General features: G+C 60.2%; 1 protein-coding gene across 5 annotated transcripts in view; it reads right to left on the bottom strand.

The window, feature by feature from the left end:
• The window catches only part of BCL9L (BCL9 like), a 28,020-nt gene extending 9,061 nt beyond the window's left edge, over positions 1-18,959 (bottom strand). The window contains exons 1-5 of one of the 5 annotated variants that reach the window (XM_038535968.1): positions 18,650-18,959; positions 12,243-12,300; positions 3,253-3,354; positions 1,601-1,986; positions 804-923 (exon numbers count right to left, since the gene is read on the bottom strand). In XM_038535968.1, coding sequence (XP_038391896.1) covers positions 804-923; positions 1,601-1,986; positions 3,253-3,278 — 532 coding nt within the window. In that variant the 5' untranslated portion in view covers positions 3,279-3,354; positions 12,243-12,300; positions 18,650-18,959. Of the gene's footprint in view, positions 1-803; positions 924-1,600; positions 1,987-3,252; positions 3,355-10,030; positions 10,307-12,242; positions 12,301-18,649 lie in introns of those variants that run through there. The other 4 variants (XM_038535969.1, XM_038535966.1, XM_038535967.1 and 1 more) reach the window with 4 other exon arrangements.
• Positions 18,960-20,836: the final 1,877 nt, after the last annotated feature.

The following is a 20,836-nucleotide window of genomic DNA, read 5'->3' as shown; positions in this document are numbered from 1 at the left end:
AAGGATTAAATAAAACAAAGTAGCAAAGGAGCCAGCACAGTTTCTTCTTTCTTCTTTCTAGGGTCCCAGCCAGCAAGCAGTTCACAATTTGACATTCTCTGGCTAGTTTCATCCACATTAAGTCGTTTCTCCCCTCAAATAGATGGAAGCTTTGAGGAAAATCACCAAATAAATGTGTATGGGCTTCCCAAGGGCAGGAGAGAGTGTCAGGTTCTCGCCACTGGGTGAGCCAGGCCCAGATACACACCGATCCATAAAAGAATGAGAGGAGTGGGCCATCCACCCACACCCACTTCTCGTCCTGGTGACGTACTCTAGACACTTGCCAGGAGTCAATTAGAGGTTGGGGAAGGGCGCCAGAGACACAGCCACTGTCAGCTCACACCCAGGCTAAGCCAGACTTTGCCAGGCAGAGCCAACTGCCTGGCTCCCAGAGATGCAGGACCCTCGCCACCCTCCCTCCACTGACCAGTAGGTGGCAGCAGAGGCCAAGAATTCATGGGAGGAGGTGTAGGTGGTGTGGCCAGGAGGGGCCACCCCACCCTACCTCTGTCCCTGGAAGAGGGGGCCACTGAGCACCTGGAAGGCATGTATGCAGGGTAAGGCTAAGCTGTCACAGAGCAGGGAGGGACAGAGTGACAGGTGAGACAGGTACAAAGGAGCCTGGGCTCCTGACCCCGACTCCTCGCTCAGATTCAGCCCTCTAAAGCCCTAAGTGAGGAGAGAGAGGCTCCCTCAGGGCTGCCATCCCCCACCAAAGTGGCACAATGGGCCACAAAATCATGGCATCAATGGGCACTCACTGTGGGTGGCCCCAATGGGCTTGTCGTCTTCCTCGCTGTCGGGTCCTGAGCACCATTCGTCCCCACTGTATGGCTGCTTCCGCTCCAGCACACAACGCCGCTTACTCCGGGGTGCCACCTCTGCCCAGGCAGGACAGAGCAGGCAGGGGTCAGGGTGAGTGCCCAGAGGCCCTGTCCTCCCACACCCAGAGTCTCCACGGGCCCATTCTCCCAGATGCCCCACTCCTCAGAGGGCACTTGCCCAGGCCATGGTGGGCACCTTGCCAGCCCTTGGCCCCCACCACACCATTTGTTTCTGATTTCTCTCTCCAGCCCCACTGCCTGTCTCCCTTCCCCCACCCAGCACCAAGCACAGCATAATCCCCAACCACAACTGGTTCTAATTAGGGCTGGGGTGAGTGAGGGAGGGGGAAGCCTCTGCTACCCTTCCAGGCCCCAGAGCCTACTCAAAGGCTCCCACCAGCTGGGATACCAGGAGGTTCCTAGGAGGTGTGTGGGTCTGCTCCTCACCCCAGAGCACCTCCCTCTCCCCTCTGGAGAGGAAGGAGGCTGACCGGAAGCCCCATCACGCTGTGTGGCCCCTCCATGGGTGGCACCTACGGATGAGAAGTCCCTGCCCCAGCCAACCCCACTCCCAAGAGAATGACCCAGTCGGTGTGTAGGATGGGGATAAGAGAAAGGTGACCCCCCATAAATGCTGCAGAAAATCAAGGGACGTGGCTTAGGCACAGGGGATGACAAGCTTGGGCCTTGGTCTGGAACATGCTGGGGATCTTGGGGATCAAGAAGTAGGGTACCTTTGGCCTCTGAATCCAGGGATGGGGTCCCAGCCTCTCGCTGCTCTCCAGAGTCCACAGACACGCTCCGCTCCCTCTTCACTTTGCCCTTGAGCGAGCTGAAAGGGGGCACCCCTCCCTGGGGGTTCTTCAGACTTGAGTTGCTGGGTGAGATCTGGTTGGCCTTGGCCCCATGGCTCCCCGCCCCCACGCCCTTGGGGCCCAGATTGCAGGTGGGTCCTTGGTTCACATTCTGGTGCTGGGACTGGGCCCCGCCATTCCCTGTCTTGCCATGATTGGTCAACTTATTTTCTGGGTGCATTGGCTTGGCTGGGGCTGGGGGGCAGTGGCCACGCGGGGACAGCGGCGGGCTCCCTGGAGCTTCTCTCCTCCTGGGGTGGGGTAACCTGGGACAAGGTGGGAGAGACAGGAAAGGTTAATCTTGCGAGGGCCCTAGCATGCCTTCATTCTAACTGCCCCACCCCACCTCACCTAATAGTAGGGGAGGTGGGGGCTGAGCAGCATCTTAAGACCACCAGCTATTCCCTATCTCCCTCCATGGCTCCTCAGACAAGGACTGAAGCCTTGCTCCACTTTGGGGAGTGAAGAGAGAGGGCAATCCTCTCCACCTCTCAAAGACCCCACAATTCAAGTGGAAACCAGGGCCTCGGGTAGCAGAAGCCACCCCCACCCCGGACATCCATCAGACTGCCAGCCTCCATGGCAACTCCCCTCCACTAGCACCTGACGGACACTCGAACAACCTCTCTTTAAGGGTTTGCTGTCTTCAGACTCCTTCCAAGGTCCTCACCCTCAACTTTCACGCGCCCCAACACCAGCAGGTAAGGGGCACAGGACCAGAGGGTCACTGCTCATGCCCCAGCCCCATTCCCCTGGGGACACGGGGGGAAAGCACACTGGAGAGGGGTACCCACTGGTCCAGACAGCTCCCCAGAGCAGGAGGGGAAAGCCTAAAGGGGGTCCACCGGCAGGCCTGGCAGCCAGGCAGGCAGGAGCAGGAGGAAAGGGGGAGGGGAGTGGTGTGCCGAGCAGACTGGAGTGAAGCTGGAAGCCAAGGATTCCTGCAGCCTAGGCTGCGGGCCCTTTAAGCTCCAGCCCGCTCCCCCCACCGCCTCCCCCTCCCCGGAGACCTATTAATAGCCGCTGGAAAGATCACATCACGGGAGAGGATATTTATCCCCCCTCATTCCACACCAGCTCAGATTTATTTCAGCTCTGCTGTCCTGCTGCTGCCGCCTGGCCCTGTCTGCCGGCTTCTCCTGGGGAAGGGGAGGGAGGCAGGCACCGCCCCTCCCTCCAGCTCCCACCCGCAGCTAGACTGAGGCCAGAGGGCGCCATTGGACCCGACAGTGGGGTGGGCCGGGGTCTGCTCAAACCGTTTTTAGGAGGCCAGGGCTGGAAGGGACTAGAGAGGCAGGCCTAGCTGATTGCCATTGCCCTCTGTCCCCTGGGCCCAGGCTGTAAGGCTGTGGGCTCTTGCCTCGGGGCAGGCCTTCCCTTTCTGACCCCCCTTGAGCCCACGGTGGCCCTGGGGGCCAAGTGCCCAAAGGGCGCACTCTCCAAGCCAGCACAGCCCGGCCCCACGATCACTGGGCCCTTCCCTTCCCCGCACTCCACACACACACTTCCCGCCCTCCACGACACCCACACACCTTGTCTTGTTAGCCAGGATCCTCATGGCTCCCACACACAGTGGGGCTACGGCCCCTGTGCGTGCCCAGGGCCCAGCCAGGTACTCGGTACTGGAGCACGGACTGCAGCAACAAGCCCCAAAGAGAAAACTTGTGACTTGGGGAGGGGGTGTAAGAAGGGGAGGGGAGGAGGGAGGACCCAACAGCCCTGGGACTAGGGAACTAGACAGGGTCAGGTGGGAACGGAAAGGGAGGACTACTGGGTGGGATCTCTATCCTAGAGGCCGACTGTATCCCCATCCCTCCCGCACCTTACCCTCAGGGGGCTTGCAGTCTCTAGCAAGCCCCTCCCCCCGCACCGGGCCGCAGAGGCAGAAATCACTAAGAGGATAGTTGCAAAGGTGCCCGCGTGGGGCGGCCGTGAGGTCTGCTCTGGCCCCCGGGGGGACTCCCGCGCCCAGGCACGCCCCTCACCCCGGGTGGGGAACTCCTCACGCCCCGCCCCCAGGGCGCCCCCCGGCGGAGGAGGGGGCCGGGGTAGGGGCCAGGCCCCGCCCCGCCCCCAGCTCGAGGCCTAGCCCGTGCCCATTCCAGCAGGCCCGGGCGGGCAGCGAGAGGCCTGGCGGGGCCCCGGGGCTGCAGCTGGGCTCTTCTGGAGACCAGTAACGCTGGCTCAGATTCCTCCCCGACCGCAAGAATGCAGGAGCCTCCCCTCCCCCCGCCCCTGCACCCCACCCCGCCCCCTTCGGCAGAGCCCGAGCGGAGAGGCAGAGCGAGCGAGGGAGCCAGCGAGCGAGCGAGGGAGCGGGAGGCGGACAGGGCTGCAGCGCGCCTCGCCGGCCCCGCACGCGCCGCACGGACAGACACCGGCCAAGTGCGGCGAAGGGCGGGGCGCGGGCGGCGGCGGCGGCGGCGGGCTGGGGCTCGGCCTGGCGCTGGGCGCCGCCGGCCGGGGGCTCCGAGACCCACAAGCACCCGAACTCTGACTCACACACACTCACAGCTCACACGTGGACGGGGAGACAAAGACACGCACGGAGCCCAGGAAACTAGAGGCGCGCCCACGCCGACCCGCGGAGGGGTGCTGGGGGGCGCGGGCCCCAGGAGGAGCACCCGACCAGCCCGGGGCACCCGCACACGCCCTGGCTGCCGGCCGGCGCAGAGGGAGCGCGCCGACTCATTGAACGGATGAAAAGACTGAGGCCCGGCCCCAAGGGGGCCGCAGAAAGTTGAGCCTGGTAGTGACAAAAGAAACACACGCACGCACACACACGCGCACACACACGCGGGGCCGTAGATACACCAACAAACAGACTCGCACAAACACACAAGCCTCACCCAACCGCCCCCTGCCCTGCCCTCCCCCGCCCAACCGATCCGGGTGGGGGAGGGGAGGAATCTTGGGCCCAGCTTGGCCCTCGTGATCGGTCGGGCCAGACACCGGTGCGCACTCTGCCTGCAGGGCTGCTGGAAGCTGGGCTGGACCTGGAAGCGGGCCCCCCCCCCACCCGTGACCCTGTGGGAGCCTAACTCTAAATTAACCCCAGGGATACTGGCATTGCCTGCCCCAGCTCTGCCTCTGGGAAGAGAGGCTCCTCAGGGGAAGGTTCCAAAGTCCAGGGCCTGGCTGGGAAGCCTCCCTCCGCCAGCCCCCACCTCCTGCAACAGGTTAGAGCAGAAGCAGTTAAGCGCGGGTCTGGAGAGGGACCTGGGCTTAGGGACAGGCCTGCGGCTGACGTGTCTCCAGCTCTCACCTTCACCGCCGCGCGCATCCACGAAATCACCTACCACCTAAAGGGACAGTATTATGATCCCCATTTCTCCATGAAGAAACTGAGGCGTGGGAAAAGGAAGGGGCATGCGCCTGGGTCATCACGTGACCAGTACGCGGCAGCGCCCGGACCCCATTCCTGAGATGTTCCCCCCCCCCGGCCCCCCGCCCGCACTGCAGTGTCCCGTCCCCCCACCCCGTGGAGTCAGGACTCCTCCTCTGAGCCTGCAGATAGGTGGGCTTCCAGCCACTGGGCCCGCCCCCTGTGGGGCAGACGGGCAGGGCAAGGGCCACCCACCACCTCCTGTGTTTACAGCTTCAAATGTTGGGACCTGGAATAATTGGGGAAGGGGCTGTTAGAAAATGAGTCCTCTCCAGTGTCCTCAGTCTGACCAAGGCTCCTCCCCAGAACAATCTTGGAGTGGCTCTCCCCTCTCGGACTCCACCCCCTCGCTCCCACCAGGCCACAGGGCGAGCTGAGTCAAGCACAGATGAGTCAGGACTTTCCCATCTCACACCTCCCCCTACCCCTCAGGAGTCTGCCCCAGCTCCCAAAGACCCCTCCTCCTCAGCACCCTCAGGGCCCAAAGAGACCTGGAGGACCTGGGGATTGAGGGTGGGGGGTGCTAATTCCTGGTGGGTGCAGTTTTTCACCAGTGAGTGAAGAGGGCTTCCCCCAGCTCGGCAGCAGGAGCCCCTGGGATGACTGAAAGGAAAGGCATGGGATTCTGGGAACAGTGCTGTGGCTCTCTCTTAGAGACTAAGGTGGGAAGTGGTGACATGTGCTCACAAACAGGCCAGAGAGTCACCTGAGCAAATGGCCAGGAGCACACCCTGAGAACAGAGCCCAGGAGGCTGTTGTGACAAAGAGCCTGAGATCAGCTGCTTCCCTGGGGGGTTGGGGGGAGCCCATGAACCTGACCTGGGCTGGGGGAGGGAGATCAGGAAGGCTTCCATGGAAGCCTTCAACGGATGCTAAACACAGAACTGCCACAGGTGTAACGGGTATTCACACACCAGCCCCCCCCACCCTGGGAGCCCCTGCTTGGTTCGCCAGCCAGCCCACCAGTCTCACTGCCCAGCTCAAAACCACCCAAGAGAAGCAGTGAGAAAACGGTTTGGAGGTTCCATGCTCCCCCATAGAGTGGGCAGACACCTCTGGAGAGGAAATGGGTTACTCGGGCCCTCTTGGAGCCATGGGGCTTGGATTATGGTCCCCTGGCTCAGGGACGTGCAGCTCCTAAGACAAGGCCCAGGTCCCTTTTCTCCTGGGTGTCAGGACTGCTTGGTCCCTAGAAGCTCCCCTCTACCACCCGGGTCACTTCCTCTTCCTGAGGTGGTGACTCAGCCCAGTGGGGAGGTCAAGGATTCATAGCACAGCAGGAAATTTGCTCAAGGACCAAGGTATTGCTCTGGGACCCTTTATGTGGGGACTTGCGGGCTCAGAGGCCTCCCCCTCCCCCTGGTTCCTAGCAGCTCTCCCCACCCCCACCCCCCCACCTCTTGCCAAAGGAGACCACGAAAATCAACAACTTTTGTCTGGTTGACAAACCACCTCACCCCACCTGCAGCCCCAGGGTAGCCAGGCAACCCAGTCCTGTGGGGATGTGGGAACTCCTAGTCCCAGACTACTCTAGTCTGGGGTCTCTGAACAGGGTGCTCAGGGGGAGGGGCATTCTGCCCACTATGGTGCCCACTGTCCCTCCTGGAGGCTGCAGGACAAGTGCCATTGCCTAGACAAGCTTGAAGTCACCTCACTTGGCTCCTTCAGCCAGTGCCAATGTGGCCAGGCCTTGGGACGCAGTCATGCCTTGGCAGTGGGGTGCCCCCAAAGGCTGCTGCCCAATCCCTGGCTGCTCCCTCCCTCGGGGGGGAGGGGGAAGAGAGGGTGGGGGGCACAAGGAAACAAGACAGGGCAGGAAGCCCAGGCAGGCGGCGGGCACTCTGGGCCAGGCACAAACAGCCAACACAGGAAACCACAGCCCACCCCCGCCCACCCCACCCGCCCACAGCTCTGGGAGAGAGGAGCTGCCAAGAGCCTGGTACCCCCAACTGGGGCAAGGGCCCAGGGTTAGCCCAGGGCAAGGCAAGAGCCAGGAGTTCTTCAGTCCTCTCTCTGCCCCGACCCTACCTGGGGAGGGGGAGAGGAAGCCAGGCTGGCAGGGATGGTGCTGCCTCTTTAAATCCACCGAAATCCTGAGCTAGGCCCAACCCAGCTCTGGTTTCACAGGAAGGAAAGGAGCTCAGGAGCCAGTAGGGCAGGCGGTGGTGGCTGGAATTAGCCCCACCGGCCCAAATATATCTGGTCTCTGCCTGCCACCCCACTGGCACTTCCTGCCCCCTGGCACCTGCACCCCAGTGGGGGTGGGAGAGGGTCTAGGTGCTACACCCTACCCAGTGGGAGGCCCCAACTTCTGGAGTTGCCTTGTTCCTGAGTTCACGTAGGTGGAAGGTGACTTCCCAAAGCCTGGGCTTCCCAAAGAGAGGAATGGACAGGGTAGCTCCCCATGGGCCCTCACCTGGCCTGTCCTCCAAGGGGTTAATCTGGCCCCTGTTTGGGGGGGTGGGTAGGGGTGGCCTAGGAACCTCCTCCAAACTGCCTGGCGGCTGGGAACAATGGGGCCATTGTGGGAGGACTGGAGTGCGGGCAGACCGCTGGCACAGCCAGCCAGCGCACCACCGCGGGGCGGGACCTCACCCAACGCCCGCCCGCCGCTCTGCTCTCTCCCCCAGGTACTGCCAGCGGCAGAGACATCGCCCCCGGGGCCCTCCTCTCGCCTGCCCAGCCCAACCCTGGCACCAGAGGCACCTGGAGGGCCCTCAAGCTCTGCCCACGTTGACATCCAGACTGCCATGACCCTACAGGAAGCAGGAGCATGTGGGCCAGGACGGGTGGGGGTGGGGGTGGGGACTGCCGAGACAGGATGTATGCCTGTGATCCTCCTGCAGGGAAGACAGGAAGGCCAAACGGGGTTTCTGGTGTCAGTCCTGGCACCCTCCAGCAAGAAGGGCTTAGGGGATTGTGAGACCAGTGACATGCAGGGTCCCCTGCCCCCAGGCCTCCTTTCCCACGCTCATTCCATAAACCTGCTCCCTGAGGAGCTCCTGCCCCAGCAGCCTCGCCTTCTGGGGGTGGGACACCAGGGCGGGCGGTGTGAGTGATGGAGTGCAGGAGGGCTGGGTTTGCAGTCAGGCAGACAAGGTGCCAATCACATCCCTCCCTGTCTGAGCTATGGGACTTGTTCCTCTGAGCCTGTCTCCTCATCTTCAAAGTGAGGATAAACGTACAGGGTACAGGGCGAGATACTACTAGTGAAACTATCTAAAACAGAATGCCTATGACATAATCAGCCCTCAAGAAACTGCTTCTGGGGACGCCTGGGTGGCTCAGTCGGTGAAGTGGCCGACTCTTGATTTCAACTCAGGTCATGATCTCAGGGTCCTGGCATTGAGCCCTACCCCCCTGGGGCTCTGCACTCAGCGGGGAGTCTGCTTGAGAATTCTCTCTCCCCCTCTGCCCCTCCCTGCTGCTCACATTCTGTCTCTCTGTCACACAAATAAATCTTTTAAAAATTTATTAAAAAAAAAAAAAAAAAGAGGGCAGCCTTAGTGGCGCAGCGGTTTGGCGCCGCCTGCAGTCTGGGGTGTGATCCTGGAGACCTGGGATCGAGTCCCACATCGGGTTCCCTGCATGGAGCCTACTTCTCCCTCTGCCTGTGTCTCTGCCTCTCTGTGTGTGTGTGTGTGTGTCTATGAATAAATAAATAAAATCTTTAAAAAAAATAAATAAAAATAAAAAAATAAAAATAAAAATAAAATGAAACCACCTCTGGCCATGATGTCCCCTTCTTCACCCCCTGCAAGGCACCCAGATATGTGGGCATTTGCCCTTGGAATATCCAAGGGAATGAGGCCCACAGATGTCATGTAAGTGGTACCAAGTACAAAGGCTTGGCTCTTCCTCTGCCCTCCTGGAAGAGGTCAGCTCCCTCAGCTAGCACTCCCCTGGGCATCACTAGGTTTACTGACATACACTAGAACCCAGAGTGTGAACCCAGAAAGTGGTTATTCCCTCTCTTAGTCTCAGGTGTGTGTCTCAGAACCTCAGGAGGCAAGGAAAAGAAGGTTCCCCCCAGCCAGGCCGCCCTCTCCCTGTCTGACCCCTGGGCTAGAAGAAGCTGGAGTCTACTTTCTTGCCATGCACGTCCTTCCAGAGTGAAGGATCTGAGAGGTCAAGAGGAGCAACTGGCATAGGAAGTTCTAGAAAGCAGGGGTCCGGGGAGAAGACCTGTCCTCTTCTCAACTGCAGAGGGCTATCCCTCTCGGGGTGGCTCTGCAAGCCCCAAAAGGGTTAACAAGGCCCTAAAAATAACCTGCTCCCAGCAGGACCCTCCAGCCATCTGTTCCCATTTTCTCCTGTTCACATTGGAACATCTGAAACCAGCCCCAGAGCCCCAGCCCGATCCCAAAAATAGCCCCAGCCTGCCCAAGGAACAGGCCCCAGGGGCCGGGCATAGGCAGCATGGCCAGCCCAGCAGTGAGGCATGGCCCAGGCCAACTCCGAGCCCTCACTTTCAGACCCATGGAAGGGGAGTGTCTTCTCTGTTCCAGAAGGAGGGGATAGAGCCAGGGGCTCTAGCCCACCCCTCTGGGTAGCAGGCCAGAGAAAGTACCTGCTGGCCAAGCCCAGGTCTCAGACCCAGGAGGCCTGAGATCCCAGGCACCTCTGCCGTATTGTATAATCCACTTTCTCCTGAGATTTTGATACTCACTCCCCAGAAGATCCAAACCACCTGTCTGCAGAGCTCCCCCAGTTGTGGGCACCCCACCCCTGCTGTCCATTCCTGGGTGCCTCATTCAAAAGTTCCCAACCCTCAGCCCATCCACTATCCCCCACCCCCACCCCAGGCCCTTCAGGAGCCCTGCTCACCCGGTGTCACCCCGCATTCACTCTGCCCCAGGGCACACAGGGCACGCAGATGCTGCCCCAGGGCACACAGAACTCTCCCCAGCGCTGCCCACACTTACCATGCAGCCCACAAAAAGAGTCTAATGGCCACTGTGGGTGCTGATCTGACCTCACCCCTCCTCTGGGCCTCAGGATGCCTCCTCCCTGCCCGTTTGTGTGCGGCAGGTGCCAGGCAAGCCCATCTGGGCTTCTATACATATCACAGGCCTGGGCCCTGCTCTGCCACACTCAGGAAAAATGTCCAGGCAGGGCATACAGGGAATCCAGGGGACCCTGAACCCTGGGGCAGGCCTAACAGCTGCCATCCATGTCACAGCTCCACACTGCCACTGTTCTCCCCAAGGAAGGTCCCTGACCCCTGAGGCCAGGAAGGAGAGGAGGCAGCCAGTTAAGCCATTTAAGGACAGAATGTTGCGTTCAGCCTGGTGAAAGAACAGAGCAGCAGGGATGGAATGGTGGGAGGGGTGCTAAAGTTGATCTGAGCCAGCAGCCTGGGGGAGGGAGAGCTGAGCCTGAGAAGCGCTAGCAAACTGGGAGGGACATGTCCTAAGGCCCCCAGGCCCCTCTGTAGGCCTGTGGTTATTTGGTGACCTTGCAACCGTGATGTCGGCCAGCTCCAACAGTGGGGAGACTGAGGCAGTAAGAAAGGGAGTCTGGAAGGGTCTTAGAATCTAGTTTAGAGGACTGGGAAGGTTATCCCCTCACCATACAGTCCTCCCCCCACCATCAGTTCTTCCCTGCCAAAGCGGGGGGGGGGGGGGGGGGCGGGGGGAGCAGGGGAGGGCGGAGGGGTGGTCAGGAGTTCCTGCAGAAAGCGATGACCAGGAACAAGAGGAGGATCTCTAACGCGTACTGAGCATTTACTCCGGAACCCCAGGCTGTCCTGAATGCTACACATGCACGATCTAATTTAATCCTCAAATGGCTCTACCCAGAAGTACTTTTATGATCCCCACTTTAAGGCACAGGGAGTTAAGGAACTTGCCTAAGGTACACAGTCCAGAATTAGAAGAATTGGGATTTGAACCCAGACATGCCAGCAATCGGGTTCTTAACCATTTTTGCAAGACCAGTTCACCCTGTATCAGCCCTCTGTGCTCTGACGAGAGGATGGGCGCCCCTCATTCGTTCTACACACGCTCCCTCCAGGCCCCACATGCCCCAGGTCCTGGCCAGGCCGAGGCCTGTAGTTCTTGCCCGGGGAAGAGATCAAAGAGAGGGCACCATTCCCCACCCCTTCAGCACAGGTGCCCAGAGAGCAAAGTTCTCCAGGGCCCCCAGTCCTACCCACCCCTAATCCGCTACGTCCTCGCCCATCCTGGTCCCTAATAGTCGGAAGGGAGCCAAGCAAGTTACCATGACAACAACACAGGGCCCCTGCTGAGAGAGGCCGGTAGGCTGGAGAGGAGTCGCCGCTCGCTCTCCAGGTGGGGGTCAAAGGTCAAGTGGGACTCAATCGCCAAGGGTGGAGTCCAAGCCTTGTCCCCACACCTGTGTGGCCACACCTGTCACTGCTCCCCACTTTTTTCATTGCCTGTGCTGGAAGCAGGACCACTTCCTCCCAGTCCCGGAGGGGTGGTGGCCTCCAGCCAGGGAAGGAGTTGGCGGGGGAGGGGATTAGAAGCCCCTCCCTCCTGAGGACCCTGTAAGAGACGTGCCTCCTCCCTGTCCCCAGCCTTCTGCAGCCTTTCTAGTCAGCCCAGGAGCCTACAGGCGTGTTTGTTGTGAATTCAGGGAGTTGTTGCTAAGTAAGGAAGGAGGGGAGGGAGGGAAAGAGGGGGGTGGCAGGAGGGAGAGAGCCTCCGTGTGTGTGTGTGTGTGTGTGTGTGTGTGTGTGTGTCTAGAGACCAGGGCCGAAACCACATCACCGTGGCTGGTAGCCACCCTGGCTTTGACTCAGCCAGGCTGAGGCCAAAGCCAGGACAGAGCGGGGCAAGTACTTGGGATGACCAGGAAACCATACCTTGCCCTCCAGGGGTGATTGGGCAGGAACTCCCCACCTCCCGCCAGGAAAGGATCCAGCTAAGAGAAGGCCTGGGGCTTTCACTGGGGTGGCACTTTAACCCTTCCTGCCCACCCCCACCTCCCAGGCCTCAGGTTGTGAGGCTGTGTTCGGTCCTGGGGGGGGGGGGGGGCAGGAGGATGAAAGGAGAAGTGGGGGCACAAAGCCAGGAGGAGGGCGCCCCAGACAAAAAGCCAAGCAGGACACTGGCAGACAAGAAAGCAGCGAGGAGGCTGTGGGGGGCACACGCAAGCACACAGAGCTCTCACCTCAGGAGGAACGTGTGCCGGGCTCAGGCTCAAGGGTGTGGTCTGGGAAGGGGGCTCCCTGTGGAGAGAGGGTCACAGCTGGAAGCCCCAAGCCAGCAATCTAGGCCCCTGCTCCTCCCAGAACCCCAGCCCCTCCCCCAACATGTATACCACATACACGTGTACACACACACACACACACACACACACACAGCCTGCAGCTCCAGGAAGTCTCTGAGCTACTCGGACACCACCGCCCCCCACCACCACCACCACCACTCCAGGACTTCTGTGGATTGGCTGGGAGCCAGGCCTGACCCAGCTGCTGCACCACACCGCTCCCCCTCCCTCTCCTGGAAGCAGGAAAGGAGAAGGCACTGGAAGATGCCTTTGAGAGAGGCGGGGCCGATGACTCCCATGACCTGGCCTGAGGTCCTGGGGAAGGGTTGGATGGGGAGACCTGAGGACCCTGGTTTTCAGGGCCAGCCAACCCCAGGGTTATCCTACGTCAGGGAAAAGAATGGTGCCTGTGTGGTCCCTTTGGCTACACCCCTTGTCCCCTGAAGACACAAGGTCCCCACCAGCCTGGTTGGGAGGGCCAGGGGCAAGAGAGTCTGGCTAAGCAGTTCAGTAGGAGGGGGGCTGGGTGAAGCTCCCACAAGCAGGCGGGAGGGAGTCTGGTGGCTGGGCTCAGTTTGTACTGGGGGTCAAAGGGGAGTTCTTTTCCGAAGAATTCTGGGAGAGACGCCAACTAGAGCAAGCTGCTAACCACCCCTCCCTCTCTCTCTCACTGCACTGGGGGCAGGGGGGGCTGTCCCTGCCAACCAGACTTAACCCTGTCCAGCCTGTGTTGCTCCCTGGCCCAGGATGGGGGGAGTTGGGTAGGAGACCTCCAGCTGGGCTTCCAGTTCAAGGGGGCAAGTACAGGGCGTCTGCCAGAATGAGGCTGGTCCCCAGAGCCCCCTCTGGTAGCGCCCTGCCCTGCCACCACCTAGGTGACTTCTGGGCTCATCTCCTGAAGGTGTCTGCAGTGACGTGTGTGTGCGTGTCTCAGAGACAGAGATTGAGAAACAAACTGAAAATTCCTTGCCAAAGCCCTCCCCTTGCTGGGTCACTGAGCACTGTACCAACCTGTGCCTCTACCCCTCCCCTCCTCCCACTGTGTCCTGGGACCAGAGGCTATGACTGGGGGTAGGGGGAAGGGACAGCTTATCCTCTGCCTACCTCCTGCTGCTGTCTGCATAGGCCCCCAACTCCTACAAACAGCCCCTGCTCTGGCCCTCTTCCTCCTCACTGATCTGACATAAGGGCTTCTAGAGGAAAGCATTCAACTATAGCCTGAGATCCTAGGATGGGAAACTGAGTCATAGTGAGATTATCAGGGGTTCCAGTGCCAGAGTCCTGTGCTAATGTTAACTCTATCACCACCCTTACTCTGACAAAAAAAAAAAAAAAAAAAAAAGCCCCCACCCTTGACATTGTCCCCCACTGTAGAACACTAACTACAGAGTGAAATTAAACATGAAGGACCTCCCAGGATCCAGGCTACAACAGCAGCTGGCCCCACCCCAAATGCCCATATTTCTGGGGTAGGACATCACTCCCCTTAGGATACTGGCCCCCTCTGTCTTCTGTGAAGGTTGGAAATGAATGTTTTGCCTTCTTTCGCTGTCTGCCCCCAGCTAGAGAAGTCAACTTTCCTGAATCTTCAATTAGCCACCAAGCTCCCTGGTCTGATGTGGCTAGCTGTTCCTCATCCCCAGTGAGGCGAGTGACTGGGGGAAGGGTGAACTCCCTTTCCTAGCCCTTTCCCTTAGGGCACTAGGCCTCCCAGTGGTTGGCCACCACAGTATCATGAGGTCAAGAAGAGGGTATTAGGACCCCTCAAAGGTGCTGGGTGTCCATGAGGGGCAGAGGAAGAGAGCCCAGCCCCAGGGACAGTTTATCCCAAAGTCTTTCCACTCCACTGCTTTCTCTCCAAGGACCATGGAACTGCCAGAAGCCTTGGCCCCACTCCAGGAAACCTCCCTATCAAGGGACAGAGGATTCCATGTCCCAGGTTGCTGTGGGGAGACCTGTGACTACACACCCCAGACATGTTCAAGGGGAGGAAGAGAGAAGTAGGAACAGAAGTAGAGTGCACACATGTACACATACACATACACACACACACGCACACACGCACATAAACTCATCCAAGAGACACGACCCTAGGCATACACACTCCTCAGAGACACTCCCTGGGCCGTGCACCTGAGACAGACACGATTCCCAAAGATACACATCCAAGATATCTATCTCCCCCAAATAACCCCAAACTCCCTGAAAATGGTTCAAGACACATAGAGGCTGTCATAGTCCTAGAGAAGGAGGAGAGCTCAAGATCCACAAAAGACATCGGCCAGTCACACAGAACTGCTGACAGACAGATCCACCCACACTGGGATACGCACACACACTGGCTCGCGCGCCCGCGCTTGCACGCACACACGCGCGCACACACACAGACACACATATACACAGAGTAGTATGCACGTGGCTAAGCGCTAGCACTCAAACTCACACACACACACGGACCCTGGCAAGGCACAGCGTGAGGTCAGATTAGAGGACTAAGTTCTGGGCTGGTGGGGAGGAGGGGAGGCTGAGTGGGGTGGAGAAGAACTCAGGGATTTCAAAACAATCTTGGTTTCGAAATGCTGGAAATGCTGGATTCAGGGCCATTCCCAGTTGAGGCTGGGGGTGGAGAGGAAGGGGGAGGGGAAGACGGGCCAGCAGCCCTTTGGAGGAGGAGTTGGCCAGTGGGAATCCCAGCCCCCCAGAGAGGGGAGCCTAGAAGGGACACCAAGGTTAGGAGGGGGCAGGTAGTCTGGGGCCGAGCGGGAAGGGCCCTGGGTGGAAAGGAGGCGAAGAAGGAGAAGACTCGGCTTTGGCCACAGACTTCTGAAAAAGTGACAAGGGAGGGGAGGCCGCCCTTCCCCGCAGGAGTGAGAGGAAGAAGGAAGCAGCCTGCGCCCGCTTCCCCCATTAGTGGGCGGTGGTCAACACCTTCTCTACAGAGCAGCACCCCGGCTAGCAGAGCCCCAGGGGCCCAGAGCTAAGAGACTAGGGTCTGCAGGGCTCAGAGATCCTCCATAGGACTCAAGACTCGCCAAACTCAGAGCAGGGTGGGAGACAGCACCCCGGGAACCAGGAGCTTCCCTCTTCTTCATGGGGAGGGGGGGCCTTTGGGGAGACTGAGGCAGGGCAGCATACCCCAACACCCAGGAAGTCGCCCCCTCCCCCCCAGGGCTCCCAGGGCAGCAGAACGCCCTTACTGCCCCTCCCCCGACCTCCAGGGAAAGTCGGCGGTTCTCTCCCAGGGAGGGGAGGTCAGGCCAGGCTGGGGGTGGGGCTCTGGAGGCCAGGCCCTGGCACCCAGCAGAGGAAATTCCAGGCTGTAACTCCAGGCTGCCTTTAGGGCCGCCCATCTGAGCACCTCAGGAGCCCTAGTACGGGGCCTCCTCACCATGCCCCTCAGCTCCTAGCCACTGGCTACCCAGCCCTCCAGCTGGCCCCAGCCCAGCTCTGGGAGTCAGGGAACAGGACCTGGGGAAACTTAGCACTCTCTGGATGAGCCTCTACCAGACCCATCCTGGCCCCTCGGCCATGGCCACAAGGAGCCTCCTTCTCCCAGATCCCTAGGGGCAGCCCCAACAGGGTGGCTATGGTGGGCAGCTGCCAGGGCTGGCAGGCAGGGGCACAGATGCCAAGCTCCAGCAGCCAGGCGCTCAACAGGTTGAGCCAGTCCCTGGAACAGCCGGCCCCACCCCAGGGAGAGCGGGCCTGGCAGAGGCTCCCTGCCCGCGGCACCCAGCCTGTACCCGCTTGGCTCCCACGGCTGCCCACTTTCCCACGGTGCCATCCCCCCCTGCCCCCTCCTCCTGGGTCAGCACCCGGGCAGTGCCCAGGGCTTCTGGCACAGGGAAGGGATGTCATTTCCCTATCACCCCTGGGTCCCCAGGCTCTTGGGGTGCCTCACTACCAGCAACCAAAGAACCCCCAGGAAGAATAAATATGGCATCAGGACAATAACCCCAAGGTGCTCCCCATGTCCTTGCAGGCTTTTCCCGGTCCCGGGAAGACTGGACACTCAGACACCCTGGCTCCCCGCAGCTGCCCTGTCCCCTGGGTACTGGGGCGGACGTTCAGCCTGTGGCGCCAGAGGCAGTGTGGGGGTGCCCCCAGCTCTGGTTCTTAGACTCCCCGGAGGAGGGGCTATAGACCTGGGGGAGGGCTGGCTCCTTCCATTCTTGCCAGAGCTGCTGCTACCTGCAGCCCTGGCCCTTTCCTGCCACCTCACTCCCGGGCCACTCAGAGCTCCATCCCAGCTGCTCCCCAGCAGGCAGGCAGGCAGGCATCCCCCCTTTGCAGGCATCTCCTTTCATCTAAAGCAGGTGCCAGGCATTCCAGCCCTTGTTGAGTTGACACTGCCACCCATTAGGCCTCTGCCCAGAAGGCTACTGCCCTGCTTGTTTAGGGAAGTTGAGTCCCCAGCCCACGGCTCCTGTTTAACCCGGGTACCTAGAAGCTGGGGGCAGGAACTATCCAGACAGAGGCACGGGGTGCCCAGCACAGGTTCAATAAGCAAGTTCACGAGGCCCCTCATTACCACTGCTGTGCTAGTCCCAGATTTCTGTGGACCACCAATCCCTTCTCCAGGACTCTGTAATCTCTTCCCGCCTTGACCCTCAACCCCGGTAATTAGAGACTCATTTTGAACCTCCACATGGACCTCCAGAACCCATCTCCAGCCACGGGGCCCCTGCTATCCCAAGCACAAGAGTTGCCCTGGATGGATGATTATAGGCATTCTACCCCTAACCAGCACCCTTTCAAACATTAAACCTCACCCCCCCCCCCCCCCCCCCGATCCACCCCTAATCAGGAGCAACACAGGTAATCAGAGAACCTCTAGAAGGAGGTGGCTAGAACCTGGCCTTCCATGCCTGGTTCTCCAAGGCCAAGGAGCCTGATCACCTAGGGGAAGCAGCACCTTCCCTCCCTACCAGACTTTCCTTACCCCTCACCTTCCTGGCCCATTCTCACTGCTTCCTGAGTCCTGAGGCTTCTATCTGCAGGCGCCTCACAGATGACACCAGAAAAACAGGGCCTGATCATGCTCTTCCCCTGGGGCCATGAAGTCGTGGCCCTGACCAGAGAGAGCAAGACCTTGCTGGGGAGCAGCAGAAAAGCCAGGCCCCCCAGAAGTGGCTGCTCTCTGGAGAGACTGAGGAGTGGAAGCCCAACCACCCTGGAGCTTGTACTCAGAGAGCTGCCTAGAGGCATCAGTAGGATTCCAGCAGACACTGTGAAGACAGCTTTCCTAGGTAAAACAGGAAACCAAGGCCAAAGATCAAGCTGGCCTCAAGCCCCTATCCCAAGGCTCAGCCACAAGCCCAGCTCACCTCTCCCAGAGCGACACTTGCCCTCCCTGCTGCAGAGCACGCACCCCCCCACCCCAGACACAGACACACACCCCAAGCAGCAGACAGACTCAAGGAGGAGGGAGGAGGGGGGTGTCAGAAAAACCCGGAAGGAAGGAGGCTGGACAGACAGACAGAAGCAGATCCTGGCTTCACTGCTCCAGAGAGACACCCTCCAGACTCCCAGACTGCGAGGGACACACTCCTTCTCGGCAACCCAGAGGGAGAAGGGGAGAGTAGACTTCAGTGTCTCCTGAAACCAAATTCCAGCAGCCCAGGGACAGGACATTCCCCAGGCAAGCAAGAAGCCTGAAGCCTCACTTCTCTTCCCCATATTCCTCCCCCAAGGGCTCCCCCAAACCGAGGCAGGGGGAGCCTCCCCTTAGCAGTGCAGGGACACCTCCAAGGAACTGTGTGACTGCCCCACCCCCCAGCCAAGCCCACACCACTGAGAATCCTTGGCCGGGGAGACTCCTCCAGTCGCAGCCCCTGCTGCTCCCAGGCACTGCCTGGGGCCAGAGGGTAACCCCAGCAAGCCCCCCTCCTCATGCACTTCCTTCTGGAGGCTCCCAGTAGCCAGGGGAGGAGTGCCGGGGTGCTGAGACCCAAGGGGCTGGTGAGCCGGGGAGGGGGACTACATCTCCCAGAAGCCCCCAGGGCAAGGTTGCTGCTCCAGCTGGCCCAAGGCCGGCCTTGTTCTCTGCGCTAGGGTGGCAGGGTCCCCCGGCTGCCCCTAAGCCCTCCCCCCTGAGCCCCGGGGCTGCCAACCTGATCGCGGCCCCGAGAGCAGCCACCACTCACCCTGGGGGCGTCCCCCACCCCTCCAACAGCCTGGGGGCGCGTGCCAGAGGGCAACAGACAATTAGACTGGGTTCCCCCCTCCCCAGTTCAAACTGGATCTCCCTCCTCGCGCCGCTGCCTGCCTGGCATGACTTTCGCCCTCGGCCCCAGCCCAGCCCTCACCTCGCGCGGGTCGGGGGTCCTCACGCCAGGCCGGAGCTGGACGCCATGACCGGGTCAGGGTCGGTGACTGGATGGGGTCCTCCGGCTTGCCAGTTGGAGGTGCGGAGGGGGGCGGGCAGGCGGTGATCTTTTGATCCTGGACGCCTCGATCTCAACACCAGCCCGGCCCGGGAGAGGGCATCCGGGGGTCGCTGGGCGCCTGGGTTCCTGCCTCCCAACCGCCGAGCATGGTCGTGGGCGCCGGACAGCGGCGGGAGAGCGTGCACGCCGCCCGGCCCGGGGCTCGGGGCTCGGGGCTCGGGGCTCGGGGCTGGGGGCTCGGCCCCGACCCTCACGGCTCCGGCTCCTGCTCCTGCTCCTGCTCCTCCTCCCTTCCTTCCTTCCTTCCTTCCTTCCTTCCTTCCTTCCTTCCTTCCTTCCTCGCTTCCTTCCTTCCTTCCTCCCTTCCTTCGCCTCCTCCTTTCACTTTCCCGAGGCCCGCGGGGACGGCGGCGCGGGGCGGGGAGGGGGCTGTCTGGGCGCTTATTGTTGGTCGGACGCCGAGGGTCCGGGTCGCAGCCCCCGGGCGGCGCGGCGCCGGGGGACCCAGGCGTGCGGGCGTCCGGCCGGCTGGCTCCGGGCGGCGGCGGTGGTGCAGCGGCCCCGGCTCCGGGGCATGTCCGGCCACTGGCTCTGCCGCGCGCCGCCGCCTCCCCGGGCTCCCCTGCGCTGCCGGAGCCTCGCTCGCCCCTCCACTCGGCTCCGCTCCCCAGCCTGAATAAGCATCGGGGCTCTCTGGCTGCCTCCTTCTGCCTTCATACCAGAGCCCGGAGAGGCCCCTGTCAAAATAAGAGCTCCCCCATCTCGCTCGCCTCCTCGCCCAACCCGGCTCCCCCAGCCTCCCAGTGGTCTGACTCGGTAAGGCGCCGGCCGGCTAGCGGGAGGCAGGTTGGCCCGCGGGCGGGGAGGGGGCTTCTGTCTCTCTCCTCCCCGCTCCGAGGGCCGGGCCAGAGGCGCGCCGGCAGCATCCAGGCTGCAGAGAGGTTTCACAAACTACCCTCCGGTCTACACCGATTGGAAGGGGTGGGGGTCACCTGGACTCCCCTCCACCCCCAACACACACACACACACACTACTGGGTCCCCTTTTCACTGTGCCCACCCACATTCATGATGCACTGAGCATCTCTTTATCCATCTCTCTTTCCTAGTGGACCAGGAGGCCCTTGAGGGCATAGACTGAATTTTTTCACCTCAATCCTTAGCACAAACTGGATGCTAAGAAAATGTATAAGTAAAACCTTTGTCTTCTCAAAAGAACTCCTAACCTCAAAGTGCTGCACGTGCACACGTGCACACATACACACACACAGCCAAGACCTATAGGGGGATAGATGCGACGAAAAAGATATTGTAAAGTGCTTTCAAAAATCGAGTCACAAATGTTATTTCAGTGTTTACCACAAACCTGTGAGAAAAATGATATGGCCCCATTACACTGGTGGGAAACTGAGCCTTACAGTAGTGAAGGACCTCCTCAGGGTTACATGGCTAGAAAGTGGTAAGCCCAGGAGAATTTGGAACTCCTTATGCCAGGACACTTTCCCTATAATCCACTGCTCCCACCCCAAATTAATGCTGACAAGTATCAAGACAGCTTCAGGAAAGAAGAGGACTAACAAGACTGTTTGCTCCTGATATGTGGTTCCACTGCCCTCTTCCCTGCCCCTCCTGGGTCCCCGGATAGTCCTCACCCTCTCTTCTGACTACCTATTATGCCTCTGCCAACCAACAGAGGACCTACTTGTATGTTTTGTTTCATATATATATACATTCTCATATTTCATATATATATATATATATATATATGTTTGGTTGTCCCAAACGGTTCCTGAGGGCCCAGCCCATGCTTCCTATGCCTCTCTATTCTCCACAGCATTCAAGTGCTGGGTTCATAGTAGGGCTTCTGTAAATACTCACTTGCTGGGGGAAAACAACGGCAACAAAAAACACAAAAACAAAACAAACCCTCACTTGATGGGTTGATCATGCCAGCAGCAGCTGGACACTGGACAAGGTCTGAGCAGGTACAGGGGGAGATGCAGGACAAACCCTGAAAAAAAGATCACATGATAACCCCTGTGTGTGTGTGTCTAGTATCAGTTCACAAAGCATCTTCATATATATTGTATCTAGATCATGTTTTGAT

This window comes from Canis lupus, chromosome 5 (assembly GCF_011100685.1).
Source record: "Canis lupus familiaris isolate Mischka breed German Shepherd chromosome 5, alternate assembly UU_Cfam_GSD_1.0, whole genome shotgun sequence".
Lineage (NCBI taxonomy): Eukaryota > Metazoa > Chordata > Mammalia > Carnivora > Canidae > Canis > Canis lupus.
This window is presented reverse-complemented; position numbering and strand designations above follow the sequence as displayed.